Source organism: Panthera tigris, chromosome A3 (genome assembly GCF_018350195.1).
Source record: "Panthera tigris isolate Pti1 chromosome A3, P.tigris_Pti1_mat1.1, whole genome shotgun sequence".
Lineage (NCBI taxonomy): Eukaryota > Metazoa > Chordata > Mammalia > Carnivora > Felidae > Panthera > Panthera tigris.
In genome coordinates, this window is record NC_056662.1 from 5810197 (window position 1) to 5837109 (window position 26913).

A 26913-nucleotide genomic window follows, 5' to 3' on the forward strand; every position below is an offset into this window, starting at 1 on the left:
CGAAAACCGCGACCGGTTTCCGTTCTTTGCCTCCGCTCGCAGTTGACCAGGAACGGGATTTGGGGACCCGGAGACCCCCGGGGGCTGGCTTCCTCCCTCCGCGGAGCTGGGGCGCCCACGAATGAGGGCTGGCCGCCTGGGCTTACGGCAGGAGGCTCGACATGTGCTTACAGCCCATTTTTCTTTCCAGTTCCACAGCGTCTGGGTCTTTTTAGGCAAATAACTGGCTTCAGCCCTAGAGATAATTAAACCCATCTTTTCTCCCTCTCCCCACCCCATCCCCTAAACCCTTTGGTCCATTCAATTCACAATGATAACATTGTTCGAGCAACACTGAGCACATGTTGGCACTGAAGTGTTTAATCTTGCGGTACAGTAATTCCCCTGCCCCACCCCCACCCCACATCTGTGCCGCGCAGGATGACAAACGCCTGGCCTGCCAGCGGCCTCGCCTCCGCGCCTGGGTCTCTGGGCATCTAACAAGGAGGCAGTGTCTCCAAAGACCCTCTCGGAGCGCCCGGCGCTGGGACCCCAGGTGGTCTCCTCGGCAGCCCAAGTATTTGGTGGAAAGTTCGAGAGTTGAAGCAGCGGTTTCGGGGGCGGGGAGACAATGCTGCTTGTGTGCCCTCCGCCAGGCGGGGGGCTAGGGAGGGACGATGGGGAGACGGGCCAGTCTTGGAGCTGTCGGCCTCTCTCGGGGGCGGCTCTGGCCTTGGGCAGGAGCCGAACTTGCAAACTGGAGAGGGACCCGAGTGGGATGCGGTCTTCAGTCGCCGAGCTTAGCGTGTAAGGAGGCGGATGTGGCGAACTTGCTGTGCTTCCGAGCTGTGTCCTTACCTGATGATCTCCGCAGCTGTGCGGGCGGTGGCCGTGTCCAGCGTCAGGGAGGGGGTCCCGCGGCCGGTGATGCGGGCACCATGTGGGTGTTCGGACCGGCTGTGTGGCTCTGGGGAAGCGACTTGACCTCTCTGAGCCTTATCGTCTTCATCTGTAGAATGGACCTGATTCACGTGCCTGCCTGAGTAGGGCTTCGATAAGGGTCCCGTGACATCCTGTGTGTGACCCCTGTGACGCGGCATCCAGGCCCGCGGGAGGGCCTGTGTAATCGTGGCCGTCCAGCGCACTGCCATCCGCCTGGCTGCTGTCAAAACGGAACGCCAGAAGACAGCAAGTCGACCCTTCCTGGTGAGGACAAGCAGAGACCAGAGCCCTCGAGTACGGTTGGTGGGACGGTAAGACGATGCAGGCTCCGTGGGAAACGGCACGACAGTCCCTCGAAAAGTGAGAAATATAGTTACCGAGGCTCCTGGGTGGCTCAGTCAGTTAAGCGTCCGACTCTTGGTTTCTGCTCAGGTCACCGTCTCGCGGTCCGGGAGTCCCAGCCCCGCGTCGGGCTCTGGGCTGACAGCTCGGAGCCTGGAATCTGCTTTGGATTCTGTGTCTCCGTCTCTCTCTGCCCCTCCCCCGTTCATGTTGTGTTTCTCTCTGCCTCAAAACGAAATAAACATTAAAAAAATTTTTTTTAAAAGATGGTGAATCTTATGTATGTTTTAAAATATTAAGTGATTAATATTAAATTACATTGAATTGCAATGAAATAATACAATCTATAAATGAATATGATAATATTAATAACGTATTACTGTTTTTAGTACTAAATATTAAACATAAAATTTAAAAAGCGATAGGCATTACCTAGCTCAGGGATTAGGCAGGGGACAGAGCTTCGACCTAACTGGGCTTTTATCGGTGTTTCTCGAATCTCAGGACAATGGAGCGCTCTCCCACACCCCGCTGGGGTGGTCAAGGAGCATTTGTTGAGCGAGTGCATTGGGGTGCGAGGAGACGCTGAGCTATTTTCCCGGAAGCGTGTATCATTTTACGCTTTTGCATGCTATTCCTTCACTGTGCGTGCGGACAGCGCCCTGTCTTCTTCTGGAACGGTTGCACAGCCGAGTGCCAACCGTCGTGTTACTAAGAGAACCTCTTCCTCTGGGAGTAGTTGGGTACGCCTGTTCCACTTTCCAGAGCTCCCGATTTCTGGCATGCCTCGGGCAGCTTTCCAGACTCCGTCATCTCGCCGGGTAAATCTTCGAATGAATGTAGAGCCATCCTGGAAGTTGACATGCCCAAGGCTTCCGGGCCACCGGTTGCCTTCCGACAGCTGCCTTGGTAACAGTCAGCTCCAGGGAGTTCCGGACATGTGACAGAACCTTCCGGGTGAAGTATATCTCTGTAGGAAGGAAAGGAGCCTGGGTTGGAAGTTTTAGAGTCAAGTCAGGATGGGGGAGGTTTCTGACGCGTGGGATCTCGAGCAGTCAGGCGTCCTTGAGAAGTCAGTTCTGGCTTCTGGTTATATTGTGGACTCTTGATTGGTTCTCTTGCCTCCCGGAGCGTCATCTTTATTAAAGAGGCTCAGAACTGGAGATCTTTGGACCAGTCTGTCTCCTCTGCCCACGGTGCCCTTCCCTGTCCTCTGGGGCTGGTTGTCCCCATCCTTCCTCAAGACTGGATTCACCGTCTTCCGTGTGAAGAAGTCCCTCAAACGTAAACAAATGCACTGGGGTCTACAAACAGAAGCTAAAACGAACTGTTCCTCTGGGGGCTGTCTCTCATTTGGCCCCGTTGCCGTTACCCCCACATTCTTGACATGGGAACAGTCAGGTGCATCTACCGAAGACCAGCGATTACCTGCCCGCTGACCTGCTGTCCCGCGTCAGAGTGTTTATCCAACAGAAACGTGTTCGCCAAAAGGCACGCACCAGGATGTTCCTCAAAGCAGGGTGTGTAACAGCCCCAGACTGGAAACTACCCTCAAAGAGGAGACGGGGGCCTGTACCCACAACGGGGTTCTATACAGCAGTGCAGACGAATGACCCATGACTACACACAGCCACACGGGGGGAGGCTGAGTGAAGGATGCAGACGCGGAAGGGTAAGCACCCAGCCGGCTGCGAGAGTCTGCGTGTCGGGTGTCGTGACCGTGGTCACCTGCATGGGGCAGAGGTGTTCCCTGACGTGTCAGCGGGTGGTGAGAAGGGACGCCCGGGTGGGTGGCTTCCTGTTCCCACCTGCCTCTGCTAAACAGATAAATGTCCATAAACACTGACATTCTCCCACCCAGAATTACCCCTCCCAGGACCAGCGTGGGGGTTATTAATTCCAGCCTTTTGTAAAAGGACACGAAAATCGGCTTTGGGGAATGGTGTTTCCCGGAATCCGTCTTCTTTGGACTTCTCTCTTGGTCTCGGAGATCTGGGCCCTTTTCATCTTTGAAAGATGAAAGTCTTGGTTAATGCCCGGGAGCTCTCTTAGCCGGTGGGGTGCTGGAGTGCAGAGGTCAGTGCAGAAAAAGCTAGATTCCTAGGCTCTGGGTTCCCTTTGGAAAGCTTTTCTGTATGGACAAAGGGAGATAACAACTCTAGGCAGTTATTTCAAAACCCAGGTCTTGGGTAATCAGGAATGGTGACGTGACAAGGAAATGTGAAGACGTATTTACTCCCTCAAAGTACATGCATTTCTCTGCTTTCGCGGCGAGAGCTGAACCGTCTTGACCCCTGAGATCGAAATGGTGTAGATTCTGTGCTGTGGGGCGACTGCTGTGTAAAATGGAAGCCTTGGAAATACGAGATTGGGAGTTTGGTCTGGACTTTGAATTATTAACTGCTCTTTTTTTGGGGGGGGGAGAGGAATGACTGTTCTTTCTTTGATACATCACAAAGTTATTTTTAAAACCCACGATGCCGTGGTCTTAGGAAGCACAGGAGGTCCGTGTGGTTTATGCTGCTCATTGCCCTGAAATAATTAGCGAGGGCAATTTGCTCAGAAAGCCGCCCCAAAGGGCCTGCGAATGTTTGCAAGAAATGTAGCTGGACGCTCGGTGCCTGTATCGTTTTAACAAAAGAAACCGTATAACCCTGATCGCTTCACTGTCTTCACAGGTAAGATGCATTTTTATCTTAGGCGTTTAAAAGGTTATGTGTGCACCTGCTGCCACAGATTGAGCTTTGGGATTATGCATCAGTCTTTTCTCTCCTTGTTTGGGGGTGACTTTAGTGATGGCACCTGTGCTCATGTCGTGCTTATTCGCACATGTCTTTAGTGTTCGGTCTGTCCGCACCCTTTTTCAAATACAGTTGTCAGGTACCCACACGCGCATAAGGCTCCTCCTTCTGCACCGACCGTCGTTCTCTGGGCTCATCGTTTGAGAGGCCCAGGACGGGAATTGGTTGTGTTTGCCCAGCATTGCTGTTAGGTGCTGACTCTGGACAGCTCAGCGAGAAAGGGCCGTTCTCATTATTGTCCCCGGGGCAAGGGGAGGCATGCAGAGGTTAGGGAACGCGGTCAAGACCACACAGCTGATAGACACAGCTGAGATTTGAGCTGAGCTCACCTGGTTCCAGAAAGTGTAAAGCTCAAGACCGTGGGCTTCCGGAGGCCAGCCACTCACTTCACTTGTAATCTTGGGCAAGTCCCCGAGCCTCCGGTTCCTCATCTGTAAAATGGGGATCCATCCTGCCTCACCAGAGTCGATCAGATGATGCTGGAAAGTGCCCAGAGCTGGTGCTTCGTGAACACCCAGAACTTCTGGGTTCTTCAGGCATCTTTGCTGCAAGCTGGGGGTTCTGCACCCACGTTCTCTCGGGGAGGACAGAGGCCGATGGTTGGAAATGGAGACTTGATCTGTGCAGTCTGTCGGCATGGGGGGAGGGAGGGGGGCCGTGGAATGCCCCTCTCATATTCCACAGCCCCATGGGACTTAAATAGGACTGTGTAAGGGGACATTTCAGGGGCGCCCGGGTGGCTCAGTCGGTTGAGCGTCCGACTTCGGCTCACGTCATGATCTCACGGTTCGTGAGTTCGAGCCCTGCGTTGGGCTCTGTGCTGACAGCTCGGAGCCCGGAGCCTGCTTCCGGTTCTGTGTCTGCCTTTCTCTCTGCCCCTCCCCTGCTTGTGCTCTCTCTCTGTTTCTCAAAAACAAATTAAAAAAAAAAAAAACAAGTCGAGTACAAAAGAATACGTACCGTGTGAATCCCTATTTATAATATTCAAAAACAAGGAAAACCAGCCTGTGGCTTGAGAAGTTGGGGAGAGCAGAGGGGTGCTGGGGGGTGATGCTCTGTCGATCTGGGAGGAGCTCCGTGGGGAGGTTCACCTTGACCGTGTGCAGAACCGCACACACGGTTCGAGCGCGTTCCGGACGCGTGCTGTCACGCAATGAGAATGTTCTGACAACAGGCACAGGAATTGGTCTTGCGGGGCTGTTGGCTCAGCCACTGAGATGCGTGGCTGGGATTCGGTGGGGCCTGGGTTCGAGTCCCGGCTCTTTGGCCCCGGGCAGGCCACCCCACACCTCTTGGGTCTCAGGTGCCTTCCCTGCCAATGTAGCATTGTGCCCACCTCCTTGGATGACCTGAAGGTTGAATGAGCTAGAAGGATGACAGAGGACCGGCCCCGGGCATTTCCCCAGTGACAGAGTCGAGGGTCTTTGCTGTGCCCCCTCCCGAAGCTCCCGTGGTCCCCAGTGGGCTGTACTTCCTAGAAGCTACCACAAAGACCCCTCCCTCCACACTTCCGCATATCAGAGTTGGGGGACTGGTGACACGTGCCCATCACCATTGTTTGCCACCCAGCTCAGCCTTGCCCGTAGACCGGGTCAGAAAGGAAATGTTCTACAGATCCAGTGGTTTCTGGAGAGGTCACTCCTGTGCCCAGCCAGAGTCCCCTGGCCTTGAGGGCTGCCCCTGATGAGTGGATAATTCCTCAACACCCCTGCCCCCATCGCAGTATCTTTCAGAACTACTATTAAGGTTTAAAACAGATTTTTTTTTTTAATAGAGATCTGTAGGAAGGGCCTTTGGGCTGCCACTGTTGGGGACCTTCTTCCTCAAAGGCGTTCACGTCCTGCTCGCAGCCGGGGTAGCCCTGACCCAGCCTGAGAGCTTCTAGAGTTCATTAAGCCAAAGCTCTAGACGAAGCTGGCATGTTTCTCCTCTCTTCTGGCCAAGCTGGTTCCACTATTTTCCCTGCCTGTCTGGTCTCTCCCCACCCCTCCCCTGTTCCATTTTGGACCAGAGGATGCGTGCACCTTGGGAATCACAGGTCCACTCCCAGAAACACCCATTTGGGGCTTATATCATTGGGGCGTTTATTATCGATGCAGCGGGTATCATACCTGAGGCTAGGATCGCCGCCAGAATGAAGCAGGAGCACTGAGGCCTTTGCCTTACTTTATCCAGAAGCCATTTTCAAAAGCCACGTCCCCTGACCTTGCCGTTCACCTCTTTTTTCTGCTTTCACTCTAAGGCTGTGGTTGTAAACCCTGGTGGCCGTTAGAAACATCTGGGGTGGGGCACCTGGGTGGCTCAGTCGCTTAAGGATCTGACTTCGGCTCAGGTCACGATCTCACAGTTCGTGAGTTCGAGCCCCGCATCGGGCTCTGTGCTGACGGCTCGGAGCCTGGAGCCTGCTTCCGATTCTGTCTCTGTCTCTCTGTGCCCCTCCTCCCTCCCGCTGCTCGCATACTCACGTGCACTCTTTCTCTCAAATATAAATAGACATTAACAACCCCCCCCCCCCAAAATAAACACTCCTGCTTATGAGAATTTGGTTACTTAACTCTCACAACAACCCACGAAGGAGGACTATTGTCCTTATTTTTAGATGAGGAAATCGAGGTCCAGAGAGATGATTTGGTACCTCGTGCAGGCCAGCTCCTTAGCGGCAGAGCCCGGATTTGAACGCAAGCCTGAGCTCCCGTGAACCCGAGTCTGTCCAGGGTCCCTGGGACGGCTGGGTCTGTGCCCCACTCTCCCCAGCGGGTTGATGGAGAGTCATTGCTGTCGTTCAAGGCGGCCGTAGGGTCTGTGGCTGCGACCCCACCCCCACCCCCACCCCGGCTGCACCAGGTCAGCGGGAACGGGCAGGTGGCACCGGGGGGGCCCGGCGGTGGGCAGGCTGGGACGCTGAGCCACGAGCGTGAGAGCCGGTTACTAACGAGCTTTCGGTGCCCGCGTGTGCTTTCTTCCTCTCTAGTGGAGCACGACAAAGAGTTCTTCCACCCACGTTACCACCACCGGGAGTTCCGGTTCGATCTTTCCAAGATCCCAGAAGGGGAAGCCGTGACCGCCGCCGAATTCCGGATCTACAAGGACTACATCCGGGAACGCTTCGATAATGAGACGTTCCGGATCAGCGTTTACCAGGTGCTGCAGGAGCACTGGGGCAGGTGGGTGCTGTGACTGGTCCCTGGGGGGCGTCCTGAGCTTCCTTCAGTGGCAGAGGAAGACGGGGGTGGCGGCCGGGGGATGGGGCCAGTTTGGGGCAGGGGGCAGTCGTGGCCGCTTCCGTCACGGGTCACCCACCGTGTGCCAGGCCCCCTCCACGGAATGTATTTTTTCAAGAAAGTTGATGGTGTATGTCGCTGTGTCTTAAAACTAGCCCCTGTCAGCAGATTGAGTTAGGAATCGGAGACAGCCAGGTGAGCCACGTGGGTATTTATGGGGGGGTCTGGGTCTGGCATGCGTTCATGGGCACCGAGGGGACGCGGGTAGGGAAGAGGGAGAAACATTTTGGGGGGAGGTCTACCCTGCGCCTCACTGCGAACCCCAGCCCATGAGGTCAGGCAAGCAATGAAGGTGGCCATTTGTAATAAAATGTTGGGGGAGCAGAACCTGACTAACCAGGCAGAGAGAGACCTCAGGCTTCCGAGAATCACGGAGTCAGGAACCAGAATCTTGCACTGATTTAGTTTTGAGGTCTCCCGGGGGGGAAGAAGGCTGAGAGACGGGCTGGAGCATCGGACAAGGACATGATGGGCTCCCGAGGTGGATGTGACCCAGGCGGTGACACCCAGCGGTCGGCTTTCAAGATGGCTCAGGCTGGCAGACTTTTATCGTCTTCTGTCGTCGCCCGATGCCACTTCGTCAGTAACTAATGGAGGGGTTCATGGCGCCTCCTGACGGACAGCCCTTATTCGCACGTGCAGCGGGAATGGGGACCTGTCACCACACTAGGGACCTAGGAACCATCACCACCTCCCCAAGCACCGCCACGTTAGGGGTCGTCTTAAACACGAAGAAAACCGAACTCTTCTTTCTTACTTCCACTGGTTTGCATGTGTAACCTCATTCTGCGTGCACCGTAGCCCTCCGGGATGGGGACTCCTCAGTGACGTGGGGAGAATTAAGAGCTGAGAGCAAAGGGTGGGCCGTTTCCCCCCACCACCCAGAGAGAAAGTGGCCAAATTAGGGCTTGAGCCGGGGGGGGGGGGGGCGGTATACAGAAAGTGCTTCTTTTGAAGATACAGGTTTGAGTAGCTAAGACGCGCGGACGTCATAAAATTCAGACGCGAGGAAAGCAACGAACGTGAAAATTGAAGCTCCCGCCCAGCTCTGAGTCCCAGGGGCCCGTCTCTCAGGCAGCCTCAAGTTCAGTGCCGTGAGCTTCCCTGAATCCGCAAACGCGTGTGTGCGAGTGTGTGTCTTTCCAGGGGGCGTCTCTTCATATTCTCCCTCCTGCACCTTGCTTTCTTCGCCTCACAGCAAGCCTTGGGCGATCCCGGGTGGGTTCACACAGAACGTCCTTTTTCTCTTTGTCACCATGCCGTGAGGGACTTAGCCAGCTTCCTGCATGTGCGTGGCGGGTTCCCCACCTCTCTGTGTTACAGGCGGACGACACGTTTTTTTTAGGGACGCATTATTTCACGTCCGTCGTGTCTGTCGGATACGGCTCTAGAAACAGACTTGTGCGGTCCGAGGGTACACGCATCGGCAACTGATAGGTTTTGCTGAACGGCTGTCCTTGGAGGTCATGTCCGTTTATACCAACCACGTAGGACAGGAGGCCTGTTTCCCAAGCGCTCAGGACGCCGTCTCTCATCGAACTGTTTGGTCTCTGTCAGTCTGACGGGCGACCAGTGGTATCTCAGTGTGGACGAAATTTGCACTTTAGAGCCCCCACTGGGACGCAGTGCCCTACACGCCGTCCTGGAGGGGACGGTACCAGAAAGGGACGCGGTGTGGCGTGGGGGAGCTGGCACCCAGTCCTGGCAGTCGCCTCCGAATCTGACTGTGGACGCTCAGGTGCCCCAGGTAACCCTGACGGCCTGTGCCCTGGCCCCCAGACTCATAGGAAGAAGCGTGGAGTGCATTCTGGGGGTGCGACACACGTTTGCTCCGTTCGCTCACAGATTGCCCCAGGACCCTTGAACAAAACCAGATGTTTGACTTTTCTCGTGAAGGCTGATGCGCTGGAGGCGAGGCAGAGGCCGTTGGTCGATAGCACTCCGTTGCCCCCTCGTGCAGAAACCCCGAGTGAGCCCGGCTCGCTCCCCAGCCCTCCTGGCAGGCCCCCCACAGCCGCCTCAGAAATCTCCATCAAGGGGCTTCACCTCCGGAGCGTGGCTGCTCCGAGTGGGTCTGGCTGAACGCGTCCGCGAGGGTTGGCGGCTGGCACCTGTGCTGCTCTTTTTCCGGTCCCTGTGCAGGAGCGCGGTGGCCCTTCCCTGGCCGCCGGTCCCCGGGGGTTCTGGCCGGGATGCCGCCCCTTCTCGTGAGCGGGAACCTGCTCCAGCACTGCCGGCTCGCGCCCTCCGGGGCCGGGCTTGCTGCCAGGGGTGTCGCCACCCGCCGGTCCCTGCACTGCTGGGGGACGCTGGAGGCTGAGAGCGGCAAGCCCGGCTTGACGGGCACGGGACCTCCTTCGTGGGGGTGCGAGGCCCCTGCACTTGGACAGAGACGCGTGAGCCCAGCGATCTGTTGCTTCCACCGCCTTGAGCGTCCAGGTGCCGGCCTCAGAACTGGACCGTGGGGACGAGCAAGCTCAGATCACGAGGGCAGGGCCCATCTGAATGGTGGCTGAGGAGTGACCTAGGTTTCTGGGGCGTCCTGACAGAGTACTGCGAGGACAGTAGAGAAGTGCTCAGTGCCGGAGGCTGGTCGTCTGAAGTCGAGGCAGGGCCGTGCTCCCTCGGAAGCCTTTGGGAGGTGGTGGGGGGCCCTTCCCGCCTCTGCCAGCTTCCGGGGCTGGCTCTCCACTGTCGGTGCCCTTGGCTTCCAGCTGCGTCCGTTCCCTCTACCCTGTTGCCACGTGGCTCTGCTCCTTCACGGGACACTGTGTGTGTGTGTCTCTCTCAGAAGGAAACCAGTCATCTCGAATTAGGGGCCCGCCTTCCTCCAGTATGACCTCATCTTACTCCACGGAGGGTCTGCAAAGACCCCCTTTCCAAACAAGGTCACACTCCTAGGTCCCGGGGGGAGGACTTGAGCGGATACAGCCCTCCCCGCGACGGGGTAGAGAAGGTGGACGGGAAACAAACGGGCCGCGTGGCCTGGCAGAGTGCTAGTGGTCATTGATGGCCTTGCTGAGCTGGGGATGTTCGAGTGACAGGAAGGATCTGGCCACGGGGAGTGGGAGAGAGCGGGGAGAGTGTCTCAGGGGAAGTGCAAAGGCCGTGGTCCTAAGTGAGGGACAAGTGTGGGTCGTGGGGAGGACAGAGGCACGAGATGCTGCCCGGGCAGGGTGAGCCACTCAGTCCTCGCTTAATGGAACACGAGCCCTGGCCTCCCGTCCCCCCGGCTGCCAGCAGCTGCTCCCCTCTCTGCCTGTCTCAACCTGCTGGCACCGTGGGTACCTGTCCCATCCCGGATTGAGGCTGCTGCCCCCTCGACCCTGGCTTAGCTCCGTGGAGTGGCTCCAGAGGCCCCAGGGAAGGGGAGAAGGCCCGCGTCGCTGTGGTTGGATGAGGGATGGGTGGGACGGCTGTCCGTGGCTCTCTAGCAGGGGGCCAGGGTGGGCATGGCAGGTTGCCCCCGATGAGCAGCTTGGCCACAGGCAATCTGTGGGGCTATGAGCCTTGCTCTGGGTCCCTGACTCTGGGGGGGCGCTTGGCTTGCTGGGACACCCAAGTCCCTTGTCAGCAAACGTTTGAGTACCCGCTGTGTGCCGTGCACCAGTGGGAGTAACCAGACCCAAGTCCCTGCCCGCTAGGAGCTCACGATCCAGCAGAGGAGATAACATGACAGGTGCAAAGTACCAAATAGGCGGGCAGTGGAGTGACAGGCGTGAGGAGGCAGGGGTGGGGGGAGGCGGGGGAAGGGAATGCTATCTTTAGATTTCTAAATTTCCTTTCCGTACCTGAGCCAAGGAGACGAGAGCTCCATTCTCCGGAAGTTAAAAGGTTAAAAAAATTTTTTTAAATTATTTATATCTTTTCCTGGGTGGGTTGTTTTGTTTTTTTTTTTTAATACAGAAGCAAAATGATTCTGTTGTGTAATTCCCCAGGTAGGATGGCCCGGCTAGTAAGAGTGTGGGTTCAAATACCAACACTATCTACCAGTAACCCTTGGAGCCTCAGTTTCTTCCTCTGTACAATGGGGATAGTAATTGCATCTACCTCCCAGGGTTCTGGTGAGGATAAAGTGGGTTAACATACTTATTTATTATTTATTTGTTTGTTTATTTATTTATTTTTTGAGCCGGAGATAGAGCGTGAGCGGGGGAGGGGCAGAGAGAGGGGGAGACACAGAATCGGAAGCAGGCTCCAGGCCCCGAGCCGTCAGCACCGAGCCCGACGCGGGGCTCGAACCTACGAACCACGGGATCATGACCCGAGTGGAAGTCAGACGCTTAATGGACTGAGCCACCCAGGCGCCCCGACATACTTATTTAGAACATAGTAAGTGCTCAATAAAGGGTCACTGGGTTTAGATCATCACTACTGCCACCACCATCACCACCTTCTTCACTACGATCACCGTTGTCACAGGGGCTGCAGAGACCCTCAGAAGAAAACGGGAGCTCCCGGTTTTGGCTGCAGCACTGCTCCCCCCCCGCCCCCGCCGAATCTCTTAGCTTCGCGGTCTCTGATGGGGATGAAGGCCTGAGCTTGTGTGGAGGCGGGGCCCCTGTTGGCGTTTCCCCAGCTCTGCCGGTGGGGTGGGGTGGGGTTGGGGACACGCATCGTCTTCGAGAGCTGATCCCCAGAGGAGCCCAGGTCCTGCCCCTGCCACCCCACCGTGTGGCCAGCCTGCCCCCTCTGCTGAGGGGTCTGTGGCTTTGCTGCCACCAGCCGCCCAGCTGCGTGGAGCTGGGCCATCTGGCTCCCTGGCGAGCCTCTGCCGGGGCTCCAGGGAGGCCCCGGGGTGCCGGGGATTAGCTGGCTTTGGGGTAGCCTCAGCGTCTCTCCCCTCGTGGCAGCCACTTTCCACCAAGTCCTCTTGATCTCTCGGAATCCAGATTAAATTCCGATAATGAGCCGAGCTGGAGGCCTTCCATAGCCGTCGGGCCCTGCTAGCAGCTGGAGAGGCCGCCGGAGCCGCCCTTGGCGGCCTGCGGGATGAGTGGGGGCTGAGGGGCAGGTCTGGGGACGGGGGCCTTGGCTCCAGTGGCTTTGCCGGGGGACCTGGGGGGCCCGGGGATCGGGGCCTGCCCTCCTTTTCTGAACCCCGAGCCTCAGGCCGGACCGGCTGGGACCCGGCTCTCCGGAGCTGGATTCGCGTCCGTGTGGAGGTCGCACGACTGAACCGGTTTCGTTCCCGAACGCTCGACTGGGCCTTTCCATCCTGACCCCCTCCCAGCCCTCCCCGCAGAGGCCCCGGCTCGCCCCCCCCCCCCCCCCAGCCCGTGCTGCCTCACCTGTGCGGGACACAGGTGCTCTGTGAGACACGCCCTTGGGGGACCACAGGCCTGCCGGGGACGGCAGCGCCTGTTCGAAGGGGGTCAGTGACTGCCAAGGTCGAGATGGTTGAAAACTGTCCCTCAGTCAGTCTCAGGGACTCGGGGTGCCAGGGGAGGGACCTCAGAGCGGTCCCCGAGGCCAAGGTTGGATCGGCCGCAGCCTGAGCCACCGAGGAGGAAGGAGCTGTCCCCGTGACGGGCTGGAGTGGGGACCGAGGGGCCGCTCGCCGAGGCGGCTGGCGGGCGAGCGGAGGGAAGAGGCGAGCCTGTGTCCCTGTGCTGCCGGATGGGGGTCTTGGACACGCTTCCCCCCCCCCCCAGCCCTCCCCGGGGACCCCCAGGGCTCCCGGCTGCCATCAAGGAGGGGGCATCCTGTCTCCTCAGCGGTGCCCTCACCCCTCCCAGAACTCTCAGACCTGCCACGGCTCTTACCTTTTCGTCTCGAGAGGGGAGCCCCGGAGCATTCTTGCCTTTAACAGTTCAGTGACCAGGCTCCCAGGATCCGGTGAAAACGTGGTCGAGTCTGCCCTTTGCGGGGGCAGGGCGAGGGGGGGCTGACCTTGTGCATTTCTGACAAGCTCCCAGGGGATGCCCTCGTGATTTCCATCCGTGGGAAGCAGGGACAAGCTGCCTGCGTGCTGGGGGCAGAGACTGTCTTACTGGGAGAGCATCGGCGGCTGCGGGGCGCGGGGCGCGGGGCGCCGGACCCTTCCCCAGTCTCCCTCGTGTTAAAGGTTCAGGACTTGGGAGCGAGGCTCTGACGTTTACCTGATTTTGAGCTGAGCATGTCTGGGCAGAGGGATATGGTCACCCACCAGAGCACATCCCCACCTGTGTTCTAGGTTTGTCATCCTTTGGTGCTTTCTGGATGTGACTGCGTGTGCTGGGCCTTTTAGCCTCATCGTGTCCCTTGGAAAAGATCCTAGGAAAACTCACTATCCCCATTTCCCAGGTGTAGAGACTTCCTCAGAGAGAGGGTGTAACTTACCTGAGGTCACACAGCTAGGACGGGGCAGAGTTGAGACTTGAACTTGGGTCTCCGAGATTCCAGGGCTCACGTTCTTGGCCGTGGTGGCACCGTGGTGTTTCTCGCTGGTACTGATTCCCTCACGTGATTGGGATCTGAGCTCTGGTTCTCACCCTGGGCTGGGGGTGAGAATCACCTTGGGGTGGGGGGTGGGGGCTTTTACAACTCCGGATACATCAGAGTCCCGAGGGTCGAGGCTGGGCATGTTTTTTACAGTTTCCAGGCTGTGGGCAGGTGGCGAGAGCTCCCTTCTCTCTGGTCTGTGAGCCGTCGTATCTGCCTGAGAGATGGAACGGGACCGATTCCCTCCAGTCCGGGCCTCCATGTTCCCTTTTGCCTGGTCTTTCAACGATGACCGTTTTTCTTCACAGGACCGAACCCAAGTGCCGTCCAGACCCCGCTTCACAGTCTCGGCGGCACAGGCGAGGGGCTGGCTGAGGGTGGGGAGCCCTTCAGGCTCTGGCTCCAGAGGCTTCCGGAAGCTTCCGGAAGCTTCCGGAGCCTTTCTGCTGCTCCTCAAGGCCTACGTGCCTGGTTCCCCGTCTCCTGGCTTGCGCCTCCTTCCACTACACCTCGGCCCCAGGGCGTGAGCTCTGGTTTTGAGCTGCTTTTACAGAAGTTGCCGATTCAGCTCCCCAGTAGAATCTTCAGAGGGCAGGGAAGGAGCAGCTGGCTGCCTGGGCACCCACCGGCTGTTCCGGAAGGTCAGGGGAGAGCATGCCCGGGGCAGTCTGGTCAAGGACACCCTGGCAGGTCTCCTTGCTGCCTTTCTGTAATCCCAGCCCGGAGCTGCCTCAGCGGGAACCAAGTCCCCCCATGCCTCTCGGTCCCCCTTGGGGTCCTCTCCCGTGTCCAGAGGGACCGTTCTGGAAAAAGCCCGCATTCGGGGACAACCCGCCGGGTGGAGACGGCCGGCACCGTGTCCAGTCCAGTTAGCGCCATCGGCGTCCTGCCCTGAGGGCTGACGCTGGCGGGCCTTGGTGGTTTTTCTGATCTTTGGGCCTTTGTTTCCTTCCATAATTCATCCCAAGCCTGGCTTGGTGGGGAAGCCATGGTGACAGTTTCCGTCGGTCACGTGCTCGCAACAGATCCGGTCAGTGCTTAGCAAAGCGCCCGCGTCCTCTCTTAGTCCGCACGATGACCTCGAGACGTCCGTATTCTCCCGCTGGGTGGATGAGGTCGCCGGGGCGCAGAGTGGTCACATGAGCCTCCCAAGGTCACACGCTAGAGGCGGAATTCAAAACCAGGCAGTGCAAGTAAAACTCGGCACGCTGGAGCCCCACCTCGAGAATTCCCACGGACTCGGTCCTGGCGTCACCTTGATAGTGACACTGACTTGCTCCCCGCCCTTGCTGTTCCCTCGAGGATCGGTGGGAGCTCGGAGGAGTCACTTCATCCCTTTCACGGGGGTGCAGACTCCCGTCCCGCTCCGCCCCCAGGGGCTCGAGGGCTGTGGGAGGTGCAGCGGGGTGGCGAGTAGGGCTCCCAAGGTGACTGGAAGGGTCTGGCCGTCTTTCTGCGAGGGGACACGAGCGATCCCCTTGAGGTCCACTTGGGAGGCGCCTCCTACCCATCCGCCCCAGTCTGATCGCTCTAGGTGGGCCTCACACTTGGCGGCTAAGGTCACGGTGAGCACGGGTCCCCTTGCCTGCGGGCAAGGGCTGCTGCTGGGCACACCTGCATCGATTCGGCCGGTGCCTTCCATTTCGCCCACCCCTTCTTTTTTTCTTTTTAAGTTTACTTATTTATTTCGAGGGGTGGGGGTGGGGGGAGGAGGGGCAGAAAGAGGGAGAGACAGAGAAGCCCAAGCAGGTTCTGCATTGACAGCTCAGAGCCTGACACGGGGCTCGAACTCACAAACCTTGAGATCATGACCTGAGCCGAAACCAAGAGGTGGACGCTCAACCGACCGAGCCCCCACCCCCACCCCCCAGGTGTCCCCTGGCCCTCCCCTTCTTGAGAACGCCCCTCTGAACGGAGAGAAGAGACGGCCACCTTCTTGAACAGCGATGATGACAAAGCTAGCTTCCTTGAGTACTTGCCAGGCGGCGGTCTGTGGTCCTTCGCATCACACCCCCCGAGGGAGGTACCGCCAGGCAGCTCGGCTCACAGACCAGGACACTGAGGCACGGTGCCGGGTCAGGGAGTAAGGAAAGGAAGCTTGCATCTGTCTTTAGTCCCATCGGGTTTTCTTCCTTGGCCGGCAGGTACGCTTTTTCCTTTTCCTACACGGCAGTCCTAGGAGTTGGGTAACGGTGGGGAAATCCGGTTTCCTGCCCGAGGAAACTGAGGCAGAGAAGACAGAAGACCTGGCCGGCTTATTCCACAAATCTGCATAGTGAAGAGGGAGAGACTGGGGGGGGGGGGGGTGCTCTGGAGACACCTGGATCCACCCCTGTTCCACCACTGGGAAGCTGCGTGAACTTGGGTCGGGGGGGGGGGGGGGGGGGGGGGGGGGGGGGGGGGGGGAGGCGGCTCATGGACCCTGGCTGAGCCTCACCGGAGATCTGAGTGCCAGCTGCTGAGACGGTGGCGGTTGCCCAACAGCAGGGGCGGGGACGGGTGCCTCGAGAGGGCAGGGGTTTGCTTTATGTTGCCCATTGTCATGTTCTTCGCGCCTGGAGTCTGACACAGAGCCGGCGCTCGGTAAAACCTGTGTGTGTGATTGCCTGACGGAGAATCCGGCCTTCTGGGGCGTGGGCTTCCTCCCGAATCCCGGGACCACGGCCGCCTCTTGCCTCGAGGTAGTCCCGGCACCTGAGCGGTGCCCAGTGTGGAAACGCACGCCAACAGTTACCTGTTGGCTGAGCGAGCGCCGCCGAGGAGCCCCGGTCCAGCCTCAGACCGGTCCGTCCCGGCGTGTTCTCTCTTCCGGAACTGAAACCTGAGAACGTCTTGTTTGCACTCTTTCCTCGGCATCTGAGCCCAATTTCCAAAAAGTGAAAATTGCCCGTAATTATAATACTTTTCGATCTTAGGGACGTTTCCCTGTGATGATTATAATTATATTATTTAGAGCTGTGTGCCAGTGGGTACCCAAGGGTGGATTGGTTCTCGTCTGCAAACAGGGGACATGTCAGCGTGGGTGCCGCGGCCCTGGGTTTCCTACCCTGGAATGAATTTGGAGAGGATGGCTTTCGCATTGGGGGCTGGCTGTATAACTTGATCTGGCGCTTTAATTCCAAAAGCACTTCATACTTGGACCTCTGCTCGCCTATAGGAGCCTGTTTTTCCAAATGTATTAACATCTGTGTTTCATATCAGGGCCTGTAATTGCTTTAGCCTTTTTGGCAGGAGACAAAGAGAATTAATATTTTTCAATGTGGTGGTGAGCGGTCATCTGTAGCTGGGAAGAAAAGAACCCAGTGAGGACCGGGAAGGCAGGCTTACCAGGAAGATCATGTTTTAAAGGCGTCAACCGCGCTTGTGGAAGTCCTCGGTTATTTCAAGTTCGTGGCGGAAGGTAGCCATCCGGGCAAGTGCTCAGGGTTCCTCCAGACCCTGGGTCTCCCTTCCTCCGTCTTCTTGCCAGCCTGTCAGCACCATTTTCTTCTTTTCCCCTCACAATGCCCTTGGCTTTCCATCCTGCCGCTCCCAGGATGGCGGAAGGAAAGCAGACACCCGGCCTGCACTCCCCCTCCTGCCCCTCCGGCATCCGAGGCAGGCATTGCTAATGGATCGCGGCACGCCCTCCAGCCTGATCGTCGGCACAGGCCTTCGCTTCGCGAAGCGGTCGAGTGACCAGCCGCGGAGGGAAGCCGGCCGGCCCCCGGTCTCAGGTCCGGTTTCCTGGAAGCTCACCCCGACACCAGGGTTATGGGTGAAAGTGAGTAATTAGAAAACGTTTCCGGCACGGAGGAGTGGGCGGGCAAAGGCGGGCCGCCAGGCGCCCTAAAGTCTCCGTGGCGGGACTGTGGCTCCCTCCGCCTGCAGGGGCTCCTGGAGACAGAGGTGCAGAGCTCTGCAGGTGTTGAGGCCTCCAGGTCCGTCAGTAGGGGTTAAGGGCGAGTGTCGCAGGCTTGGCAAGCCTGACCTGCCGTGGACTCAGTGCGGATCACCGTGTGAGGGTGGGTCGGGCCGTCCGGGGCCCTGCTACCCGGGAGATGGCGCCACCAAGTTTCAACAACCCCCTAACGTGTCCAGACGTCGTCATATGCCCCCTGGGGGCAGAGTGGCCCCCGAATGAGAAGCGCCCGGAGTGGAGCAGGGGGAGGTCGGTCCCCAGGCACTTCCACTCTAGATGCTGCTCGGCGAAGGGCATGCTGGCGTGGGGGAGGGGAGGCTCATTGCCGCCCCGGAGCCTCCGAGGAGGATCTGGGGTGCTGGGCCAGCCCCAAGGGGTGCTGCTGGCTCTGACCCACGCTCGGAATAGGAATTCTTCACCACCCTGCCTTGTTCCTCCTTTCCTCTTCATCTTGCTTACCGCCGTCTGCCCCTTAAAATACTGCTTAGCCCCTGCCATGCACCTGCTCACAGGCTTGTATCCTTCCACAGTCAGGGATGATGAGGCCCAAACCGAGGTGTCATCAGAACCACTTGGGAGCACATTTAAAGAGGAAAACAGAGGGGCACCTGGGTGGCTCAGCCAGTTAAAGGTCTGACTTCGACTGGGGTCATGATCTCGCCGCTCGCGGGTTGGAGCCCAGTCGGGCTCTGTGCTGACGGCTCAGGACCTGGAACCTGCTTCGGATTCTGTGTCTCCCTCTTCCTCTGCCCCTTCCCTGCTCACACTTTGTCTCTCCTTCAAAAATAAACATATTTTTTTTAAAAAGTTTTTAAAAAAAGAGGAAAGTAGAGATTACCATTTTTTTTTTAAGTTTATTTATTTATTTTGAGAGAGAGAGGCAGAGACAGAGGGACAGAAAATTCCAAGCAGGCTCCGTGCTGTTAGTGCGGAGCCTGACGCGGCCCAGGGGCTCCATCCCACGACTGTGAGATCATGACCTGAACCAAGCAGGGACTGGAAGTCTTCATTTGTATTCTACTTTTTAAAAGTTTTATTTTAGAGCCGTTTTCGGTTCCCTGCAAAACTGAGGGGAAGGGACAAGTTTCCTCTATGCCCCCTGGCCCCACACATGTACAACCTCTCCCGTTATCAACGTCCCCAGCCAGAGTGGGACGCTTGTGACATTGGATGAACCTATTTGGACACATCATAATCACCCCCGGTGTGCTGTTTACACTAGGGGTCACCGATGCTGGTGCACATTCTCTGGGCTTGGATAACTGTCCAGTGACGTGTGTCCACCATTATACTGTCATACTGAACGTGTTCACTGCCCTAAAAATGCTCTGTGCTCTGCCTACTCCTCTGTCCCCTCCCCCATCCTTGTTTTTATTGTCTTCATAATCTAATCTTTTCCAGAGCGTTCCGTAGTTGGAACCGTACAGGGTGTAGGTGTTAGTATTGAGAACGAGCACCTAGGACTGGCCACGTGATTTGTGAGACCTAAGGCAAAATGAAAAGGTCCTGAGGATTTCGAGACGGTGACGGGAGAGCACACAGAGTCCACGCACAGAGTCCTTCTGTGTGGGGGACCCTGAGTGATGGGACAGGTGCCATGCCCGTGGGGCTGGCCCTGCAACGTCTCCGGGTGTGGATATCTGTCCGTTATCTCTGTGCGTTTGGGTACCTTGTGTCTGCAACTTGATTCCGTGGTCTAGCTCCAACCTCATATACACAGACACACGAAGATGCACACACACGTACACGCGCTCTCTGGTGTGGCCAGGTTGACATTTGCACCCCCTTTTTTTCTGGGGGCACCTTGTTTTCAGGCCTCTGCGTTTCTCACCCCATTTCCCCGTCCGTCCGGTCTTCTACTCTCTTAATTCCCGCCCCTACACCCTCCCCCCACCAGCTTTTTAAGAAATACAATTTACTTTTTATTACCAGGTTTTTATTTATTTCCTTTTAAAGTTTATTTAGTTATTTTGAGAGAGAGAGTGGGGGGGAGGGGCAGAGAGAGAATCCCAAGTAGGATCCGTGCTGTCAGTGCAGAGCCTGATGGTGGGACTTGATCCCATGAACCACGAGATCATGACCTTAGCTGAAGTCGGATGCTCAACCGACTGAGCCACCCGGGTGCCCCGATGTTTGTTTATTTTTGAGAGAGAGAGAGAGAGAGGGCATGCGTGCGCATGAGTTGGGGAGGGGCAGAGAAAGAGGGAGACACAGAATCCGAAGCAGGCTCCAGGCTCCGAGCCATCAGTACAGAGCCCGACGCGGGGCTCGAACCCGTGACCCGTGTGATCATGACCTGAGCCGAAGTCAGACACTTAACCCACGGAGCCACCCAGGTGCCCCAACCCTACCTACTTTAACCTCCAGCTCAAGCCCATCATTGTGGTCTCCCTGCCTTTTGGACCTGGACATGTGGGGGTCAAGATCGCTGGGTCCTCAGCTGGAGAGCCTTGTAACCTTTGGGGCTTTTACCCACCGTCCCTCCAGTGCCTGGCACAGAGCAAATGCTTCCTTGAGCGAAGACTAGACTATGAGAGTCTTTTAAAGAAGATGATTTTTTTCCTTTCGGACTCTTTTTCAGGGCCTAGTTAAGGAATCTTTAAAAATGATACTTAGGCCCCAAAGCAGACTTCTTTTTTCTCCTCGACGTTGTGGGTTCAGGGATTTGCATTCAACCTTTGGCTCAGGGATTGGGCCCACAGGTGGGGGAGGAGGAGGAGGAGGAGGAGGAAGGGCAGGGTCGTTTGTGAGTCAGGTGGGACCAGGAGTCAGAACCAGGAGCCTCCGGGGCCGGCTTGTCAAGGGAAAGGAAACGGGGACTCTCGGGAAGCTTTAGCCGACAGAGCCGTGCTTCGGGTCCCTTTACAAACATCAGGGGGCCCGGGCGCATCTCTGGACCCTGAATTCCTGGGAGAACCCGTGAGGCCCAGTCTTGCTTCCTGGGCAGTAACGGGGGGCTGCTGCCTTCACCTTCCTCGCTCTCTCCTCGTCTCGGGTGGATGTCCCTGCCCCGAGTCTTTGAAGCACTTGTTCCTCTAGCCTACGGCGGCCCACCTTGGGGGGTGGCTTCTGCCACGTTGGTCTCGCCAGCTGTGGCCGTGGACAGAGCCTCTGTCCCTCCTCGGTGAGATGCCACAGACCTGGATGCTCCTACCCAGCACCGGCCCCTCCTGCCCGAGGGTCTTCTCTGACCCTGGGAATGTTTGCAGCCCGCGGAGGAGCCAAGGCCCCCGGGAGCAGCCCCCCCGTTGCTGGTGGTCAGGGATAAATGGTGGATAAATGCCCCAGCCTCCTGTCACCTTGGGGAGCACCGCGCCGAGCTGTGTTCGCGCCGTGTCCCCGGGGCGGGGCGGGGGGGGGGCTCAGGCGTGTGAGCCCCCGATGCACACAGCTTCCTGTTTGGGCTTTTTTTCCATCCCTGCCTCTCTTTCTGCCTCACCTCCAGGTGGTTCCCGGGGTCACCTCTCAGGCTACTTGCATTTAAGTCCTTGACTCAGGATGTGCTTTTGGGGGTGGGGGCGGCCCCTGAAATACGACAGAAGGTATGACAGAGTGGCCATGAGGCATAGCGTGCGCTTATTACGAAGAGGGAGCTGTTTCCACAGCCTTCCGTCCAGCCTCCACTCTTCCGGTTAAGGATCCACGGTCGGGATGAAGTCCGAGACACCCCTTCCCACTCGGCATCGAGGTGCTCTGATCTGGCCTTGGTTTCCGGACCTCGAACTTGGTAATCGCGTTACGCGTTTCTGTCTGCACACCCAGCTGTCGGGCTCCCTTCTCTGCTGGCTGCTTCCTTCTCTTCGCGTCTCTGCTTCTGGGTTTGGAATCTTAAAACAGGCTGTGGTTCTTTTTCAGAAAAAAAAAAAAGAGAAAAAGAAAAAAAGGCAGGAAAGATGACCCAGCAGGAAAACGGTGTTTATGTTGGTTTGTTTATTCCCTGAGTGTGCGTGAAAGAGGCAGAATTTACCTCGTTCTATTTTGGTCTGGGGCTGGAGGCTGGAGGAAGTGAGGCCACCAGGGAAAGTCTCGAAAGATGAGTCTCCTGTCCGTGGTGTCTCGCCCGCCCGCCCCCACGATGCCAGATGCACGCAGCTGCCAGCCTCGGGGGGTTTCCAGAGCCACCCCCAAGCCCCACGGTGCTCCCCGCAAGGCCTGGTTTCTCTGGGGCGGCCCCGGGGCCCTTTCTGTTTCACCGCAGATAGGTTCCCCGGCACTGAAGTCAGCAGCACGGCTCTCCTCTCGTCACTTGCTGTCTGGATGGCTCGTGCCTGGGTGAACGGAAGGAACGACAGGGTCTCCAGTTTCCGGAAACTCTGGGGCCCAAACCCTGGAGCCTTGAACAAAGGGGGACAAGAGTCAGGTCCAAAAGTAAACTTGCAGTTGGCTTTTTTCCCAGCTGTGGCTTCCTGTCTGTCTGTGTCCTCCCGGCTCCCCCTGGACGCTTACAGATAAAGGGGCCAGTGCTGACAGTGACAGGGGTGCAAATATGGGGGCGGTGAAGCCCAGACCACCAGGCAGTTTCCCACCGGGGGTGTGTTCGCGTAATCTGGTAGCCCCCCGGTTGCACAGGCAGGCCTGGAGGGTGGGGTGTGCAGTGCCCGAGGCTAATCAGCCGGTGTTGTCGGGAGCCTGGGTTCCCGGTGGGTACCGGGGTTGGGGTGGGGGGCAGCGGGCTGGGGGTGGATCCATTGCCGGAGGTGCTTGGGTCGTTTGGAAAAAAACATGGACTTTTCCTCTCTTAAAGAAACATTTTTTTTTTTTAAGTTTATTCATTTTGAGAGAGACAGAGAGCGCTGGCGGGGGAGGGGCAGAGAGAGGGGGAGAGAGAATCCCAGGCAGGCTCTGCTCTCAGCACAGAACCCAACACGGGGCTCGATCCCACGACTCCAGGATCATGACCTGAGCTGAAATCAAGAGTGGGACGCTTCACTAGCCGAGCTACCCCGGTGCCCCGACTTTTCCTCTTTTAATAACACAGATAACAGAAAGTGATCCCAGAAAGCCCCCTGGGCTGGTAAGAGGACTCTGAAGATACTCGCACGTTCACTCGACGTAAATTGGAGACCTACTGTGCGCTGTGCCGTGTGTTAGGTGCTGGGGCTGCAACGAATGGCTGGCAGAGCAGGACTGTTTCTTCCGGCCTTAGGAGCTTGAGGTCTGGTAGGGAAACAGGGAAAACCCAAAGAACCGTGCAAACGAACTTAAACCCCAGCCTGAGTTCTCGGAAGGGAGAGGCTCAGAGGGCGTCTAGAGACGGTGTGCCCATCAGGGCGTCGGCAGAAGCTTCCTTGGGGAGCCGAAGGCTGGGCAGGTGTGTTGGAGGTAAAAAGGTGAGGGACGGTGTTGCAGCGGCCGCACGTGCGGAGGCCTGGGGTAGGCTGGCGTCTAGTCTGGATGCGAGCCTGGACGGAGGCTGGGGTGGCTGAGGCCGTGGGGGCCAGGCAGCGGGCGTGTGGGGTGACGGGGGGAACACATTAGGGAATTTTGGCTTTTTATTCTAAGAGCCACTAGAGGGTGGAAAGCAGGGCAGTTGTGTACTCAGATTTGAGCCCCGGAAAAGCCCTCGCAGGTTGCTGGGGGTGGGGCGGGGGTTGGGTAAGGACGGGTGGGAGTAGGACCCCCCCGCCCAGGCTTTCCCCCATCAGAAGCGTTGCTGGCTTCCCTGAGCCTCAGCCTCCCGCCTGTGGAAGGAGACAACAGCACCGACCTCTCAGGTGTGGTGGGAACCAGCAGGCTCCCTGGGTGACGGGGTGCCAGGCCCGTTCTAAGATCGTCGCACCTTGAGTGAGGGTCGGAACTTGGTTGTGAGCTCCTTGCTTTGGGGCTGGGGCAGCTTAAATCTGGGGTGGGGAAGATTCACGTTGACGAGGAGGTCCGCTCCGGCCTGGAGCCTTGAGCCTTGGACGCTGGCGTGGCATCGGGAGTGCATCGTTCTATTGAATCCATTTTTAGAACAGTCCTCATAGTTTGCCCCACTTTATAAGTAAAATAACACGAAAGACAGAAGCTGGCTCGTCCAGGGTCGCTCCACTGGGATTTTACTCTAACTTTCCTGGGACCCAAAGCCTTGTGTTGTAATGCCTACATCCCTGCCCGCCCAAAGTGTGGCCCAAGGACCAGCCTGGGGGATTCTTCGCAAGGTGGATCCTGGGCTCCGCTTAGACCTCCTGATTGTTTTCTCCTGCCGGTTGCTGCATCCCTGACCGGGGAGAATCTTCTATTTTTAGCTGACCTCCTCGTCCACCTCCTACCCCCACGACCCATGTGTACGCACACATTTGAGGGGCTCTTTATCACACACCAAGGTCAGAGTAGGCGTTTCTTTGCAGCAGGACTTGTCAGAGCCTTTAAAGAGCTGATGCACCTTAAGGAGCAATGGTCCTGTGGTGCATTCCACCCTTGTGTGAGAGCCTTTGGATTTTTGACCCTCTCGTTTTGCTCTCTTGGGTGTTCTATTAGCGGAGGCAGTTGTTGAGAGCTTGGTAAACACATCCGTCCTCTTACGTATGGGGAAACTGAGGCCCAGCCCTTGATGGCTCCTGACTGACTTCCTGACTTTTGACAACATGGGCCTCCTGGACTGTGGACAGGAGTCTTGTTGGCCCTCCTGCGAATGCCCAGGCGGGGGACGGGGGAAGGGAGAGGGACCGACCGACAGACAGACGGACAGACGGCCCCGGGGTGGGGAAACCGCGGGCTGGCGGCTCATGCTCCGGCCGTGGGAGGAGGCTGTCATGCTTCTTTGTGTGTTTTCCCACCTTCCTCCCAAATGACTTAATTTTAGCCTTCCTGGATGTGCGTATGGTCTTCACGAAAGTATTTAAAAAAAGCCTCTCTGACTTCATCTTCCCGTCCCAGGGATGCCAGGGACCGTTTGGGCAGCTTGGTAGAAAGGCAGGGCATTCCCCGAAGCCCCCGGGTGGGGTGCTGGGGAGCCGGGCTGGGTCCTCCCCAGCCCGGGGCTCTGGAGGGGCACTCCCCACGGCACCACGCCCCGGCTTCCTCCCTGGGCCCTTTGATCTCCTTCCCTGCAGGGCTGGTGTGCCGTCCAGGTGCGAGCAGGGCTGCTGGCTTCCCAGCCTGACTCATCCTTTGCAGCAACATGCCCGCTCTCCCTCCGTGACTTCCTGTCAGCCTGGGGCTCCCCGGTGCGCGCCCTCCTGCTCTCCGGCTTCTGGGGCACGTTCTCAAGGCTCAGCGGCGGTCAGTGACGTGCGGAGTTTGAAAGCGCCAGGCCCTACGGTGTTCCAAAGAGCCGCGGGCTGAGGGTGAGGGTCAGAGCAGGGGTGAGGGAGAGGAGGCTGCTGGTGACCCTTCATCGTGACTCCACCCCCCGGCTGGAAACTTTTCCTAGCTTCCCAGTCCTCTTCAGACCAGAACCCACCCCCCCCACCCCCACCCCCCGGGGCCGGAAGCTCTCCCCGCCTCTCTTACCTTGCCTCGCACACTCTGTTCCCTCTGCTGGAATGCCCTTCCCGCCCTCCTGGCTGCATTAGCCCTGCCCATCCCTCTGACCTGCCTCAGGAGACACTCTTTTCCTTCCTCTGGGGGTAACAGGGGACTCCTTCCCCTCCTTCGGGCCAACCGACCGGGATTTAATTGCCTTCGCCTCGTGAGGCGCTCAGCCTCCGGAGTCCAAGCTCTGTCTCGGGCTGACGGAGCGGGTGTTGGGGGAGTGAGACTCCATTCATTCCTGTGGCTGCTGGACCACACATTTAGCGGCTCGAACGCGCACCCATGATGGGTCTCGCCGAACTAAGGTGAAGGTGCCCCAGGGCCGCGGTCCTCCTGGAGGCCCCAAGGGAGGATCCGTTTCCTTGTCCTTTCCGGCTTCAGATGCCGCCCCCATCGCTCGGCTCACGGGCTCCGGCCAGCAGTCGCGTCCCTGTGACTCCGCGTCTGTCCTCACCCCTCCGTCTCTGGCTGGCGCGCCCCCCTCTTTGGGGCCACCCGCACCACCCAGGATCCTCCCCCAGCTCAGCATCCTTCGCCACATCTGCAGAGTGCCCTTGCCTGGACAGGTCACGGGTTCCGGGATGAGGACAGGGTCTTCCGGATTGGGGGGCGGGTGTTATTCTGCCCACCCCATAATCCGAAGTCCATTTCTCTCTGATGGGGGTCGCTTGGCACTGGGCCAGCCACATTCTCCTGGCTTCTCTCCACGCCCACTGACCCCTGGGAGGATTCCTGGCTTGGGGGGGGCCCGATGGGAGGGATTATTCATGTCGCTTTCTGTCTGGGGTGTGCTCCTCATTGGCTGAAGACACTTTTTGTGTAACGTTTACTTACTCTTGAGAGAGGGAGAGAGAGAGAGAGAGACCGAGCAGGGGAGGGACAGAGAGAGAGGGAGACACAATCCAAAGCAGGCTCCAGGGTCCGAGCTGTCGGCATAGAGCCTGACGCGGGGGCTCGAACATACGAACCGCGAGATCACGACCTGAGCCGAAGTCAGACGTTTCACCGGCTGAACCACCCAGGCACCCCATTAGCCCCTCATCTGTAAAGCAGGGGTCACGGCTCTGTACCCCGGTGAAGGAGGAAGGATTAGGTGGGAGAATGTCACTCAAGCCTGGTGGCACAGCCGCTGCCCAGGCCTCAGTGTTGGGGTGCCGGGGCCCCTCGCTGCCGGGCAGGACTCCTGGAGAGACCCGGATGCCTCCCGATGGGGCCCTTCCAAACCCCGGCCGCGGGTGCTCCCCGAAGGTTGTGGGCTGTGTTCCTGAGGGACCCCCAGGGGGGACAGCCAAGCTGGGAGTCGGGCTGTGATGGCACGGGCAGTCCCATCGTACCCTACGCTGAGGCCCAGAGCTGGCTACCCCCACGCAGCCGCCGGTGGCCTGCACACAAAGTCTGGGTTTCGGCGCCGAAAATGAAAGCAGCGGGAAGAGATTTCCGAGGCCCCAGGCCGCTGGGACCCACCGGCGGGAGCGGGAGGCAGGAGGTGGAAGGAGGCCCGGTCCCCTCAGTGCTGCAGGATCGAGGGAAAGAGGAGGGAAACTGGGTTCTGAGACAGGACAGGGGCTCTCCAGTGCCAAGGCCGCGGGCACTGGGGAAGCTGGCTGGGATCTGTTTCCTGTGGCTCCTGCCCCTGCCAGGGGTCCCCCGGGGCCAGAGAAATCCTCCGGCTTCCAAGCTGGCCGTTCGGCGGGGCCCAGGGGCTGTATTCTGTGGGGGCCGTGTTTGCGTAGAGGGCCGATCTCTGAGGTCCCGGTCCGGGGGTGGTCCCCCCACATTCCCCCGGGGA

The 26913-nt window shown here is 58.2% G+C and overlaps 1 protein-coding gene across 1 annotated transcript in view; it reads left to right on the forward strand.

The window, feature by feature from the left end:
* The window catches only part of BMP7 (bone morphogenetic protein 7), an 89589-nt gene that overhangs the window by 24023 nt on the left and 38653 nt on the right, over positions 1-26913 (forward strand). Inside the window, exon 2 of the mRNA XM_042980100.1 lies at positions 7036-7228. Coding sequence (XP_042836034.1) covers positions 7036-7228 — 193 coding nt within the window. The remainder of the gene's footprint in view (positions 1-7035; positions 7229-26913) is intronic.